This window comes from Pristiophorus japonicus, chromosome 2 (genome assembly GCF_044704955.1).
Source record: "Pristiophorus japonicus isolate sPriJap1 chromosome 2, sPriJap1.hap1, whole genome shotgun sequence".
NCBI lineage: Eukaryota > Metazoa > Chordata > Chondrichthyes > Pristiophoridae > Pristiophorus > Pristiophorus japonicus.
In genome coordinates this window covers 23,782,819-23,795,460 of record NC_091978.1, presented here as the reverse complement: position 1 = coordinate 23,795,460, position 12,642 = coordinate 23,782,819, and the positions used below count along the sequence as shown (strand labels likewise).

The 12,642-nt window shown below is 45.2% G+C and overlaps 1 protein-coding gene across 1 annotated transcript in view; it reads right to left on the bottom strand.

Annotated features, from left to right (window-relative positions):
- Nucleotides 1-307: 307 nt before the first annotated feature.
- The window catches only part of cdc25b (cell division cycle 25B), a 52,453-nt gene continuing 40,118 nt past the window's right edge, over nt 308-12,642 (bottom strand). Inside the window, exons 13-16 of the mRNA XM_070866815.1 lie at nt 12,426-12,524; nt 7,068-7,198; nt 4,851-4,968; nt 308-1,952 (exon numbers count right to left, since the gene is read on the bottom strand). Of these exons, the coding sequence (XP_070722916.1) occupies nt 1,812-1,952; nt 4,851-4,968; nt 7,068-7,198; nt 12,426-12,524 (489 nt within the window). The 3' untranslated portion in view covers nt 308-1,811. The remainder of the gene's footprint in view (nt 1,953-4,850; nt 4,969-7,067; nt 7,199-12,425; nt 12,525-12,642) is intronic.

Here is a 12,642-nt window from a genome sequence, read left to right as displayed (position 1 = left end):
TTTGAGAAGACAAAAAAAAGAGCCCTTCGCATTAACAGCACTGAAAGTTGTGCACTCAGCTTGAATGCTTTATCCAGGATCCTGCAGAAGTTAAACATGGCTCATTTAACTTAAGGGGGAGGAAATCAGGGCAAGGGAGACTTTGTTCAGGTTACTTCTCCATTCTATGTGGAGGGAAAAAAAACTTAGGATATTTCCTAAAGTTGCATGAACAAAGACTTGACCCCAACAGGTTAGCATCGTGAAATGGACATCTAAAAGGTGGCCCACCTCAGGAAAGCAAGCCACAACACCTCCTCTCCCCCCCCCCCCCCCCCCTTAAACAGGAAGATATTGAATAAAGCCAAAACTCCCGAGACTTTCCTTCCCCATCAAGTCACTAGTCTCCCATTTTTACCACTGATTTGGTTTCTCTCCCATGGTATATGGAAAGAATGTAAAGTTTTAAAATAACTAAAAGAGGTATGAAAATGATGGAAATTCATAAAGGATGATTTTGAATTGTCCAGGAACAGAGTCAAATCCTATAATAGATCCAAGGTTTACCGTGGTACTGGAATAGCAAGTAAATAAAATGCTCGTTACCATTTAAAACTTGCAAAGTGTGCCGACCTACTGTTAAGCACGTCCTGTGCAAAACAAACTTGTATGCAAAACCCCAACATACATCTTCACTAACTTATTCACCTGATTGAACAAATATCAAATCTTCAAAGAAATGCCAAGCACAAAATGTGGACTACACAAATCGAAAAACATTGGCACAATGCTTTTTTTGGACTGAATGCAAAATATTCTGCATCACATGTTTGGAATTAATCGTGTACAAAATGTATTCTAGTTCAGAATGTCAGTCGAACTGGGCTCCAAATCCAAATGTTAAGTGCTGAGAAGGTGCTGTTAATGTAACAAGACTAAAGTGGTTTTTAAAACAGTTTGGCAGATCAGAAAAAAAAAAGTTAACCATCTGGTGTGCGAGACACTCAAATTTAACAACTATTCATTTGAAAAATATGGAATAGGCTGGTGCACAATAAGTGAACAGAACAGACTTCTTGAGCTACGATCCAGGAGTCCCAAGTGAAAGCTGGTCTGATCACTTCAACCTATTTTTTAAAAAAGTTACATTTACTCCCAATTCACGTTAGGAACAAGTGGAAGTAAATTAGCAGTGATCTTAAATCATTTTAGAGCGAGTTTAAAAAAAAATAAAAGTCTACAGGCCCAATATTTGTTGGCACTGCGGCCTCACAGGGCAGGTTTACATGATGGAAGATCGTAAGTGGATGATTATAGAAACTCATTCACCCCCTTTCCTTTTCTCTTAGGTCATTATTCATGTAATTAGCCAGTCTGTCGAGGAAGCTCCGTGGGCCTCCAGCAATATTAGAAACTCTCGGCCGGAGCCAGAATGAATAGTGCACCAGTCAGCCACAAGGTGCGCGGAATGGCTATAAAACAGCCAACTAGAAGCCCATTCAGTTGATCAACACAAGTTTATACAGCAGTTTCCATCAACACGGGCTTTGCACTCGAGTGGCTGCTGCGGAAGTCATCTACTCCGTACTAGGCACAAGTTTTATTTAAAAAAAGTTAAATCTGTGGTCCCCGCCCACATGTCATTAGTTCAACAGTGTGCAGAACAGGTAACGGAAGACCACGCTCCCACAGAAAGTCGGTGCTGTGGCCCAATTAACTGCAGTATCCACTGCCAACCAATGATCTGAGGCGTTCATGTACAGTGTCGCCGAGTCAGCCCAGGAGTTCAGTGAAGAGACAAGCCTTCCACCCTTCACAAAAGGTCGTCGTCTTCACAACTTCTTCAGCCGGCTATACATCTCCCGCTTGCTTCGTTCACCAGCCCACGTCCGGCTCTTAAAGCGGAACTTCCGAAGATCCTCTTTGAAATCTTCATGATTCATCGGGCGATAACTCTGTGGCTCGCAGTACACCTAAAATGGAACGGAAAGGGCGAAGTCATGCTTTGGGTTGTGTTGACAGATCAAAAGACAAAGCGTCAAATAAGCATTATTTTACACAGAAACCTAGTTAACAAAATGAATTGACCAGGAAGAGAGTGAAAACCACTCGGTCAAGCACACTTTTGCAACCAAAACTGGGCTCAATATAGGAGGAAAGACAAAAAAAAATCAAGCGATAGTTAAGTGCTGCCAATCTTGGGGTTCCCCTTCCCCCCCCCCCACCCCACAGTAACAACTATAACAGTACCGTGTGCAGTTCTGACCACATTACAGGAAAGATGTGATTGTACGCGAGAGTACAGAGGAGATTTACGAGGATGTCGCCTGGACTGGGGAATTTTAGCTACAAGGAAAGATTGTATAGGATGGGGTGGTTTTCTTTGGAACAGGAGGCAGCAGAGGAGAGACCTTATTGAGGTGTATAAAATTATGAGGGACCTGGACAGAATGGATAGGAAGGACCCTTATCCCTTGGCAGAGGGGTCAGCAACCAGGGGGCATAGATTTAAAGTAATTGGTAGAAGGATTAGAGAGGAGTTGGAGAAATTCCCACTCAAAGGGTGGTGGGGGTCTGGAACTCACTGCCTGAAAGGGTGGTAGAGGCAGAAACCCTTCTGGCATTACAAAAAGTACGTGGACATGCATTTAAAGTGTCATAACCTACACGGCTAGAGACCAGGAACTGGAAAGTGGGTTTAGGCTGGATAGCTCTTTGTCGCCTGGCACAGACATAGGGCCAAATGGCATCCTTCTGTGCCATAAACTTCTATGATTCTATACAGCGAGTAAAGACACTGTCCGGCAGCCACCACAAGACACAGGTTCATGAGACCTTATACATTGCACAAGCTCTGAACCTACCACCCTTAAATTCTTCAAATGCAAAAACACCAGCTAGCCATCTTAAGACTAAAGTAAATGTTGGTCCCTTAGAAGATGAGAAAGGGGATTTAATAATGGGAAATGTGGAAATGGCTGAGACTTTAAACAATTATTTTGCTTCGGTCTTCACAGTGGAAGACACAAAAACCATGCCAGAAATTGCTGGTCACAGGAATGTGGGAAGGGAGGACCTTGAGACAATCACTATCACTAGGGGGGTAGTGCTGGACAGGCTAATGGGACTCAAGGTAGACAAGTCCCCTGGTCCGGATGAAATGCATCCCAGGGTATTAAAAGAGATGGCGGAAGTTATAGCAGATGCATTCGTTATAATCTACCAAAATTCTCTGGACTCTGGGGAGGTACCAGCGGATTGGAAAGCAGCTAATGTAACGCCTCTGTTTAAAAAAGGGGGCAGACAAAAGGCAGGTAACTATAGGCCGGTTAGTTTAACATCTGTAGTGGGGAAAATGCTTGAAGCTATCATTAAGGAAGAAATAGCGGGACATCTGGATAGGAATAGTGCAATCAAGCAGACGCAACATGGATTCATGAAGGGGAAATCATGTTTAACTAATTTATTGGAATTCTTGGATATAACGAGCATGGTGGAGAGAGGTGGATGGATGTGGTGTATTTAGATTTCCAAAAGGCATTCGATAAGGTGCCACACAAAAGATTACTGCAGAAGATAAAGGTACGCGGAGTCAGAGGAAATGTATTAGCATGGATCGAGAATTGGCTGGCTAACAGAAAGAAGAGTGTCGGGATAAATGGGTCCTTTTCGGGTTGGAAATCGGTGGTTAGTGGTGTGCCACAGGGATCGGTGCTGGGACCACAACTGTTTACAATATACATAGATGACCTGGAAGAGGGGACAGAGTGTAGTGTAATAAAATTTGCAGATGACACAAAGATTAGTGGGAAAGCAGGTTGTGTAGAGGACAGAGGGGCTGCAAAGAGATTTGGATAGGTTAAGCGAATGGGCTAAGGTTTGGCAGATGGAATACACTGTCGGAAAGTGTGAGGTCATCCACCTTGGGGGAAAAAAAAAAAAACAGTAAAAGGGATTATTATTTGAATGGGGAGAAATTACAACATGCTGAGGTGCAGAGGGACCTGGGGGGGTCCTTGTGCATGAATCCCAAAAAGTTAGTTTGCAGGTGCAGCAGGTAATCAGGAAGGCGAATGGAATGTTGGCCTTCATTGGGAGAGGGATGGAGTACAAAAGCAGGGAGGTCTTGCTGCAACTGTATAGGGTATTGGCAAGGCCGCACCTGGAGTACTGCGTGCAGTTTTGGTCACCTTATGGAAGGATATACTGGCTTTGGAGGGGGTACAGAGATGATTCACTAGGCTGATTCCAGAGATGAGGGGGTTACCTTATGATGATAGATTGAGTAGACTGGGTCTTTACTCGTTGGAGTTCAGAAGGATGAGGGGTGATCTTATCAAAACATTTAAAATAATTAAAGGGATAGACAAGATAGAGGCGGAGAGGTTGTTTCCACTGGTTGGGGAGACTAGAACTAGGGGGCACAGCCTCAAAATACGGGGGAGCCAATTTAAAACCTAATTGAGAAGGAATTTATTTTCCCAGAGGGTTGTGAATCTGTGGAATTCTCTGCCCAAGGAAGCAGTTGAGGCTAGCTCATTGAATGTATTGAAGTCACAGATAGATTTTTAACCAATAAGGGAATTAAGGGTTACGGGGAGCAGGCGGGTAAGTGGAGCTGAGTCCACGGCCAGATCAGCCATGATCTTGTTGAATGGCGGAGCAGGCTCGAGGGGCTAGATGGCCTACTCCTGTTCCTAATTCTTATGTTATGTTCTTATGTAAGACAGATGACAAACCATGCAATTCTACACATTTGAAAGCATGGAATAAGCAGCTCAAGTTTTTCTACAGTCTAAAGTAGGCAGGAGTGGATCGATATTCTTATTTGCACCCAGCAGCCACTGCAACAGATACAAGATAATCCTTACTTTAAACTTTGGGAAGAATTCCTTGTAGCCACCCTTCAGGATGTATAGCTCTGGGTAGTGCAGTTTTGGGTAGTCTGTGCCATTCACCTCACGGTCCTTTTCTCGTAGGAAACGGCACCTAGAAAGTGGGGTTGAGTAAAGTCACATCAAGAGTTTTAGTATTTTCCCTCAATATAGAAAAGTGCACAATTGGATTGTTTAAGCTTACATCAAAATGACTAACATCAGTAGCTACTTCAGACCACATCCTTGGCTAATCTCTTGCTTTATACTCATTTGCCCACGTCAAGAAAATCGCATCCAATTTTAGTCCTGCAAATATTTGGTTCCACACCAAATTAAGTTGTAGCAACTCTCCCTCCACACCCAAGCACCTGTCGTGATCCAGTCAGTCAGCATGGTTACTGTGGGTGAAGACCAACTTTTGATTCTTTAACTGTTGATTCAGAACAGAGGGGACTTTTCTTCCACTAGCCTTCTTGGTGCCAGCCTCGATTGCGCTAGGAGACTACAGCCAAATGTAGTCCTCAACCAATACCAGCAGAAATGGTGACCTTTAATCAGTTTGCGCACTCGTAACATGCCAATCTACTCGAGCTTTAGCTATACAAGCACACATCATTCCTGCGCCCCCCCCGACCCCGCAATCGCATCCAGCTCACGTGGAGCATAAACAGCTTACTCCGAATGGCCTGTTCCTATCCTATCGACTCAATGCAACTCTATTCCCAGATAGCAAAATGGCCCGTTCATGGAGGAGCTCTTCATCTATAGGGAGCGCTCTCAATGGTATGCTTTACCAGCTAATATTTTAATTATGTAAAGCATATTTTAAAGCATCACCGAGCCTAAAGCTAGTGCACGCACAATAAGCAATCAAAAAGGGCCGATGGAACACTGGCCTTTCTCTCAAAGCGGCTGGAATTCAAGAAGTGATGCTTCAGTTGTACATAACCATGGGCAGGCCTGATCTGGAGTACTGCAGTGTTTTGGGCTCTGAACCTCAGCAAACATTGACCGTGCGAGCAGGTACACTGTAGATTCACCAGAAAGATGCCAGGGCTTAAACTATGACAGCAAAGGTTCACCAGACTGATTCACGGGATGGCAGGACTGACATATGAAGAAAGACTGGATCAACTAGGCTTATATTCACTGGAAGTTAGATGAATGAGGGGAGATCTCATAGAAACATAAAATTCTGACGGGATTGGACAGGTTAGATGCAGGAAGAATGTTCCCAATGTTGGGGAAGTCCAGAACCAGGGGTCACAGTCTAAGGATAAGGGGTATGCCACTCAAAATTGTGAACCTGTGGAATTCTCTACCACAGAAAGTTGTTGAGGCCAGTTCGTTAGATATATTCAAAAGGGAGTTAGATGTGGCCCTTACGGCTAAAGGGATCAAGGAGTATGGAGAGAAAGCAGGAATGAGTTACTGAAGTGCATGATCAGCCATGATCATATTAAATGGTGGTGCAAGCTTGAAGGGCCGAATGGCCTACTCCTGCACCTACTTTCTAAGTTTCTATGACAGGTTGCATAAATTCCCTAGAGTTTAGAAGCATGGTGGAGGTGTTCAAAATGTTAAAAGCAATTTCGATGGAGTAGATCGAGAAACTATTTCCTCTAGTGGGGGGAACCCAGATCAAGGGGTTTGGGAGGGCATAATCTTAAATGGCCAAGCTCGAATTAGGAATGAAATCAGGAAATTAGGAAGCACTTTTTCTTCACAAAGGGCAGTGGAAATCCAGAGCTTACTTCCCGCCTCCCAAAAAGGTGGTGGATGCTGGGACAATTGAAGTTTTCATGACCGAGATTTTTGTTAGGCAAGGATATCGAGGGATATGGAACAAAGACGGGTACAGATCAGGAATGATCTAAATGAATGGCAGAACAGCCTACTCCATAACATTTAAATCCATGTCACCATTAGTTTGCATAAGTTCCAAGCCCACAAATTTCCAACAGGAGAAAAACCAGCAAATACAAAGCCCCAAAAAGGATCAGGTTGTCACATGGAAACCGCCAGTTGAACTTTAGACACCCCTGATATAAATAAGCCTGGTTTTCAGTTACTCTTTAGCAGCCCAAGTTCGAAGTTAGTGCACACTGAACAACAGGCATCAATCTATGGGAAGTCAAGTTCCTCGAAATGCTCAAATGATGGACTCAAGTTGAGCAAGCTTAATGCTAATTGCGTGAAGCTACAACTTACATTCGTGGGCCTCGCTCAGATGAAAACTCGCAGTGGAAAATTATAATCACTCGCTTCGCCTCATCAACTGGAACAATAGGTTCCTTCAGAAGATTCTCCACCTCGTCCTCCATGTGGAAATTAAGAGCACCCTTAAGGAAAATTGACAAAAATTAGAAAGTTTGCAGTTGTGCTAAGCACACATCACAAAGTATACACCGAACACCACACCTCGTTGACCTCTTTCCCTCTTCCCAAGCACAATTGGCCAATAATCGACTCGTTCCAACTGGACCGCAAAATTAATAGTTTAGTGGTTAGGTACTTACTGCTATAAAGGAATTCACGATGTTCACTCTTTTTTTGGGTGCATCACCCCTTTAAGGGGCCGTGTGGGCCAAATTTCTGCGCATGCAGTTTTTCCCATTTAAAAGTAGATGAATCGGCTGCGCAGGATCTCCAGACCGTGGTGTGGCCACACTCAACAGTAACATTGAATGGACACCATGCCATGTGCTACAAATCACAACTTCAACGCTCTGGACAGTTTGATGGAGGCACAAAAACCACCAGTACCTCAGGATAACTGAACCGACTGCTGCCGGGCACCCACCCCAGCCCCAAAGTTTAAATTGAAAGATTCCCAGATGGCCTAGTGTGCAAGGGCATTACCCCATGCAACAAAAAAGATTGCTGGCTCAATTCCCAAGTCAGTGCTGATTATCAACCCAGGACACATTTGGGGAAGTTATAATTGGTCTTTTGTCTAGGGGTCAGGGAGCATGGGGAAGGGAGATGAGGGTAGGAAAAAAAAACAGTTCTAATTCTGGATCAGTTGAGACACCTGTTGCAAAGTGGATTGCAAGGATAGCAAAGGCTTCGATGAGATATGTCCTGTCAAAGCCAGCAACAGGTGCAGTATTGAATGCCTGCGAAAATAACTAGCCACAAGAAAATTGCATTGCACGACACCAAGCCCTTCAGTTATTTGCTTCACAACTGAATTGGACATTCAGATAAAGTTGTAATGCATAGCACCTTGAAAGCTCCCTTTCCTCTCAAGTCCTTGAATGTGAAGTCACCTCCCATCTTTCTCAACTCCATGTTTGAATCCCTCCAATCAGGTTACTGCCACAATACCGAAATGGCTCAGTCACAAAGGTAATGCAGGTCCCTTGCAGTCAGAATCAGGTGAATTCATAATGGGGGGGGAAACAAGGAAATGGCAGACCAAATGAACAAATATTTTGGTTCTGTCTTCACCAAGGAAGACACAAATAAGCTCCCGAAAATACTAGGGGACCGAGGGTCTAGCGAGAAGGAGGAACTGAAGGAACTCATTTGTCAGAAAATGGTGTTAGGGAAATTGATGGGATTGAAGGCCAATAAATCCCAGGGCCCGATAGTTTGCAACCCTCAAGGAAGTGGCCCTAGAAATAGTAGATGCATTGGTGGTCATTTTCCAACATTCCATAGACTCTGGATCAGTTCCTATGGATTGGAGGGTAACTAATTTAACCCCACTTTGTAAAAAAAAAGGAGGGAGATAGAATTATAGACGGTTAGCCGGACATCGGGAGTGAGGAAAATGCTGGTATCAATTAAAGATGTAATAGCAGCACATTTGGAAAGCAGTGACAGGATCGGTCCAAGTCAGTATGGATTTATGAAAGGAAAATTATGCTCGACAAATCTTCTAGAATTTATTATAAGATGTAACTAGTAGAGTGGATAAGGGAGAACCAGTGGAAGTGGTGCATTTGGACTCAAGACTTTTGACAAGGTCCCACACGAGATTAGTGTGCAAAATTAAAGCACATGGGATTGGAGGTAATGTATTGACTTGGATAGAGAATTGGTTAGCAGACAGGAATTCATTCACTGGCAGCCCCTCGGAATCGAGGAAGACTTGCTTCCACTCCTGAAGTGAGTTCTTTGATGGTTGAACAGTCCAATACAAGAGCCACAGACAGTCACAGGTGGGACAGAGTCGTTGAGGAAAGGGGTGGGTGGGACTGGTTTTCTGCACGCTCTTTCCGCTGTCTGCGCTTGATTTCTGCATGCTCTCAGCGTTAGATTCGAGGTGCTCAGCGCCCCCTCAGATGCACTTCCTCCAGTTAGGGCAGTCTTGGGCCAGCAACTCCCAGGTGTCAGTGGGGGACGTTGCACTTTCAGGGAGGCTTTGAGGGTGTCCTTATAGCATTTCTGCTGCCCACCTTTTGCTCGTTTGCTGTGAAGGAGCTCAGAGTAGAGCACTTGCTTTGGGAGTCTCGTGTCTGGCATACGGACAATGTGGCCTGCCCAGCGGAGCTGATAAGAGTGTGGTCAGTGCTTCAATGCTGGGGATGTTAGCCTGAATGAGGACACTGATGTTGGTGCGCCTGTCCTCCCAGGGGATTTGTAGGATCTTGGCGACATCGTTGGTGATATTTCTCCAACAACTTGGTGTCTATTGTACATGGTCCATGTCTCAGCCATACAGGAGGGCAGGTATTACTGCAGCCTTGTAGACCATGAGCTTGGTGGCAGTTTTGAGGGCCTGGTCTTCAAATACTACTCAGGCAGCCGAAGGCTGCACTGGAGGCAGTGGTGGATCTAGTCGTTGATGCCAGCTCTTGTTGATAGGAGGCTCCCGAGATATGGAAAGTGGTCCACGGTGCTAGGGCCACGCCATGCATCTTGATAACCGGGGGGGGGGGGGGGGCAGTGCTATACGGTGTGGTCAGGCTGGTGGAGGACCGTTGTCTTATGGATGTTTAGCATAAGGCCTATGCTTTCGTACGCCTCAGTAAATACGTCGACTATGTCCTGGAGTGCAGCCTGTGTGTGTGTGTGCAGACGCAGGCGTCGTCCACATACTGTAGCTCGACGACAGAGTTTGGGGTGGTTTTGGATCTGGCCTGGAGACGGCGTAGGTTGAACAGGTTCCTGCTGGTTCTGTAGTTTAGTTCCACTCCAGTGGGGAGCTTGACGACTGAGGTGGAGCATGGTGGCGAGAAAGGTTGAGAAGAGGGTTGGGGCGATGACGCAGCCCTGTTTGACCCTGGTCCAGACGTGGATTGGGTCTGTGATGGATCCATTGGTAAGGATCACTGCCTGCATATCAGCATGGAGCAGGCGGAGGATAGTGACGAAGCAAAGAGTGGGAATAAACAGGTACTTTTCAGAATGGCGGGCAGTGACTAGTGGGGTACTGCAAGGTTCAGTGCTGGGACCCCAACTATTTACAATATCTTTCAATGATTTAGACAAGGGAATTGAATGTAATATCTCCAAGTTTGCAGATGACACTAAGCTGGGTGGCAGTGCAAACTGTGAGGAGGATGCCAAGAGGCATCAGGGTGACTTGGACGGGTTAGGCGAGTGGGCAAATGCATGGCAGATGCAGTAGAACGTGGATAAATGTGAGGTTATTCACTTTGGTGGCAAAAACAGGAAGGCAGATTATCTGAATGGTAACAGATTAGTAAAAGGGGAGGTGCAACAAGACCTGGGTGTCATGGTACATCAGTCATTGAAAGTAGGCATACAGGTACAGCAGGCAGTTAAGAAAGCAAATGGCATGTGGGCTTTCATAGCGAGGATTTGAGTATAGGAGCAGGGAGGTCTTGCTGCAGTTGTGCTGGGCCTTGGTGAGACCACACCTTGAGTATTGTGCGCAGTTTCGGTCTCCTAATCTGAGGAAGGACATTCTTGCTATTGAGGGAGTGCAGCGAAGGCTCACCAGACTGATTCCCAGGATGGCAGGACTGACATAAGACTGGATTGACTAGGCTTATATTCATTGGAATTTAGAAGAATGAGGGGATCTCATTGAAGCATCTAGAATTCTGACGGGATTGGACAGGTTAGATGCAGGAAGAATGTTCCCGATGTTGGGGAAGTCCAGAACCAGGGGTCAGTCTAAGGATAAGGGGTAAGCCATGTAGGACAGAGATGGAGACATTTTTTCACTGAAAATTGTGAACCTATGGAATTCTCTACCACAAAGTTGTTGAGTCCAGTTCGTTGGACATATTCAAAAGGGAGTTAGATGTGGCCCTTATAGCTAAAGGGATCAGGGGGTATGTTGAGAAGGCAGGAGTGGGGTACTGAAGTTGCATGATCAGCCATGATCATATTGAATGGTGATGCAGTCTCGAAGGGCCGAATGGCCTGCTCCTGCACCCATTTTCTATGTTTCTATCCCTTCTCGTCCATTGTGACTTGTCTGTAGCCTTTGACACTGTTGACCACTCCATCTCCTCTCCACCATGTCTAGCTGGGTGGGACTGCATTCGCCTGATTCCATTCTTATCCATCTAATTATAGCCAAAGAATCACCCGCAATGGCTTTTCTTCCCACCCCCGCATTGTTACCTCTGGTGTCCCCCAAGGATCTATCCTTGGCCTCCTCCAATTTCTTATCTACATGCTGCCCCTTAGCGACATCATCCAAAAACATGGCGTCAGTTTCTAAATGTACAATGTTGACACCCAGCTCTACCTCACCACTTTTCCTCGCCTCCTTTCAGTTTCTAAATGGTCACACTGCTTGTCCAACATCCAGTTCTGGATGAGCAGAAATTTTCTCCAATTAAATATTGGGAAGACCAAAGCCATTGTCTTGTGTCTCCACCACAAACTCCATCCATCTCCCCAGTGAGGCTGAACCAGATTGTTCACAACCTTGGCATCACATTTGACCCTGAATTGCACTTCTGTCCACATAGCTGTGGCACAACAAAAACTACCTATTTCCATCTCCGTAACATCCCTCGTCTCCGCCCTTGCTTCAGCTCATCTGCTGCTGAAACCCTCATCAATGCCTTTATTACCTCTAGACTGGACTATCCCAATGCACTCCTGGCTGGCCTCATATTCTACCCTACATAAACTTAAGTGTTCCAAGACTTAGCTACCCGGGTCCTAACTCGCACCAAGTCCCGTTCACCCATCACCACTGTGCTCACTGACCTACATTGGTTCCCGTTTATAATGCCTTGATTTAAAAATTCTCATCCTTTCAAATCCCTGTATGGCCACATCCCTCCCTATCTCTAATCTCCCCCCTCCTCAGATGTCAGAGCTCCTTAAATTCTGCCCTTAAGCATCCCTGATTATAATCACTCAACCATCAGTGGCCATGCCTTCAGCTGCCTAGACCCCAAGCTCTGGAACTTCCTCCCTAAAGCTTTCCTTCATCCTTAAAACATACCTGACAAGTTTTTGGTCATCTGCCCCAATTTCAAATGGTGTCAAATGATTGGCATGTAACACTCCTGTAAAGAACCTTAGGACTTTTTAAACTACATTAAAGGCGCTATAGAAATAAAAGTTGCAAAAAATAAAACTCAGACATTAACATACAGCACTTTTTGTATGTGAACTACCACTTACTTTAATGTGTCCCCCTTCATACTCGTATGGATATCGGCAATCGAAGAGCAGGAACCGCTCGACTAATCCATCAAATTTTCCAGTCACCAACTGAATCACCTGAAATGCATTCGGGAAAAGAAAACATCACTTTCCCCATCCATACAAGGCAGTTTCAGTGCTGCACCGGATGCTGGTAAAAAGCAAGACCTCCACGAATATCTGATCAGTGGGTTCA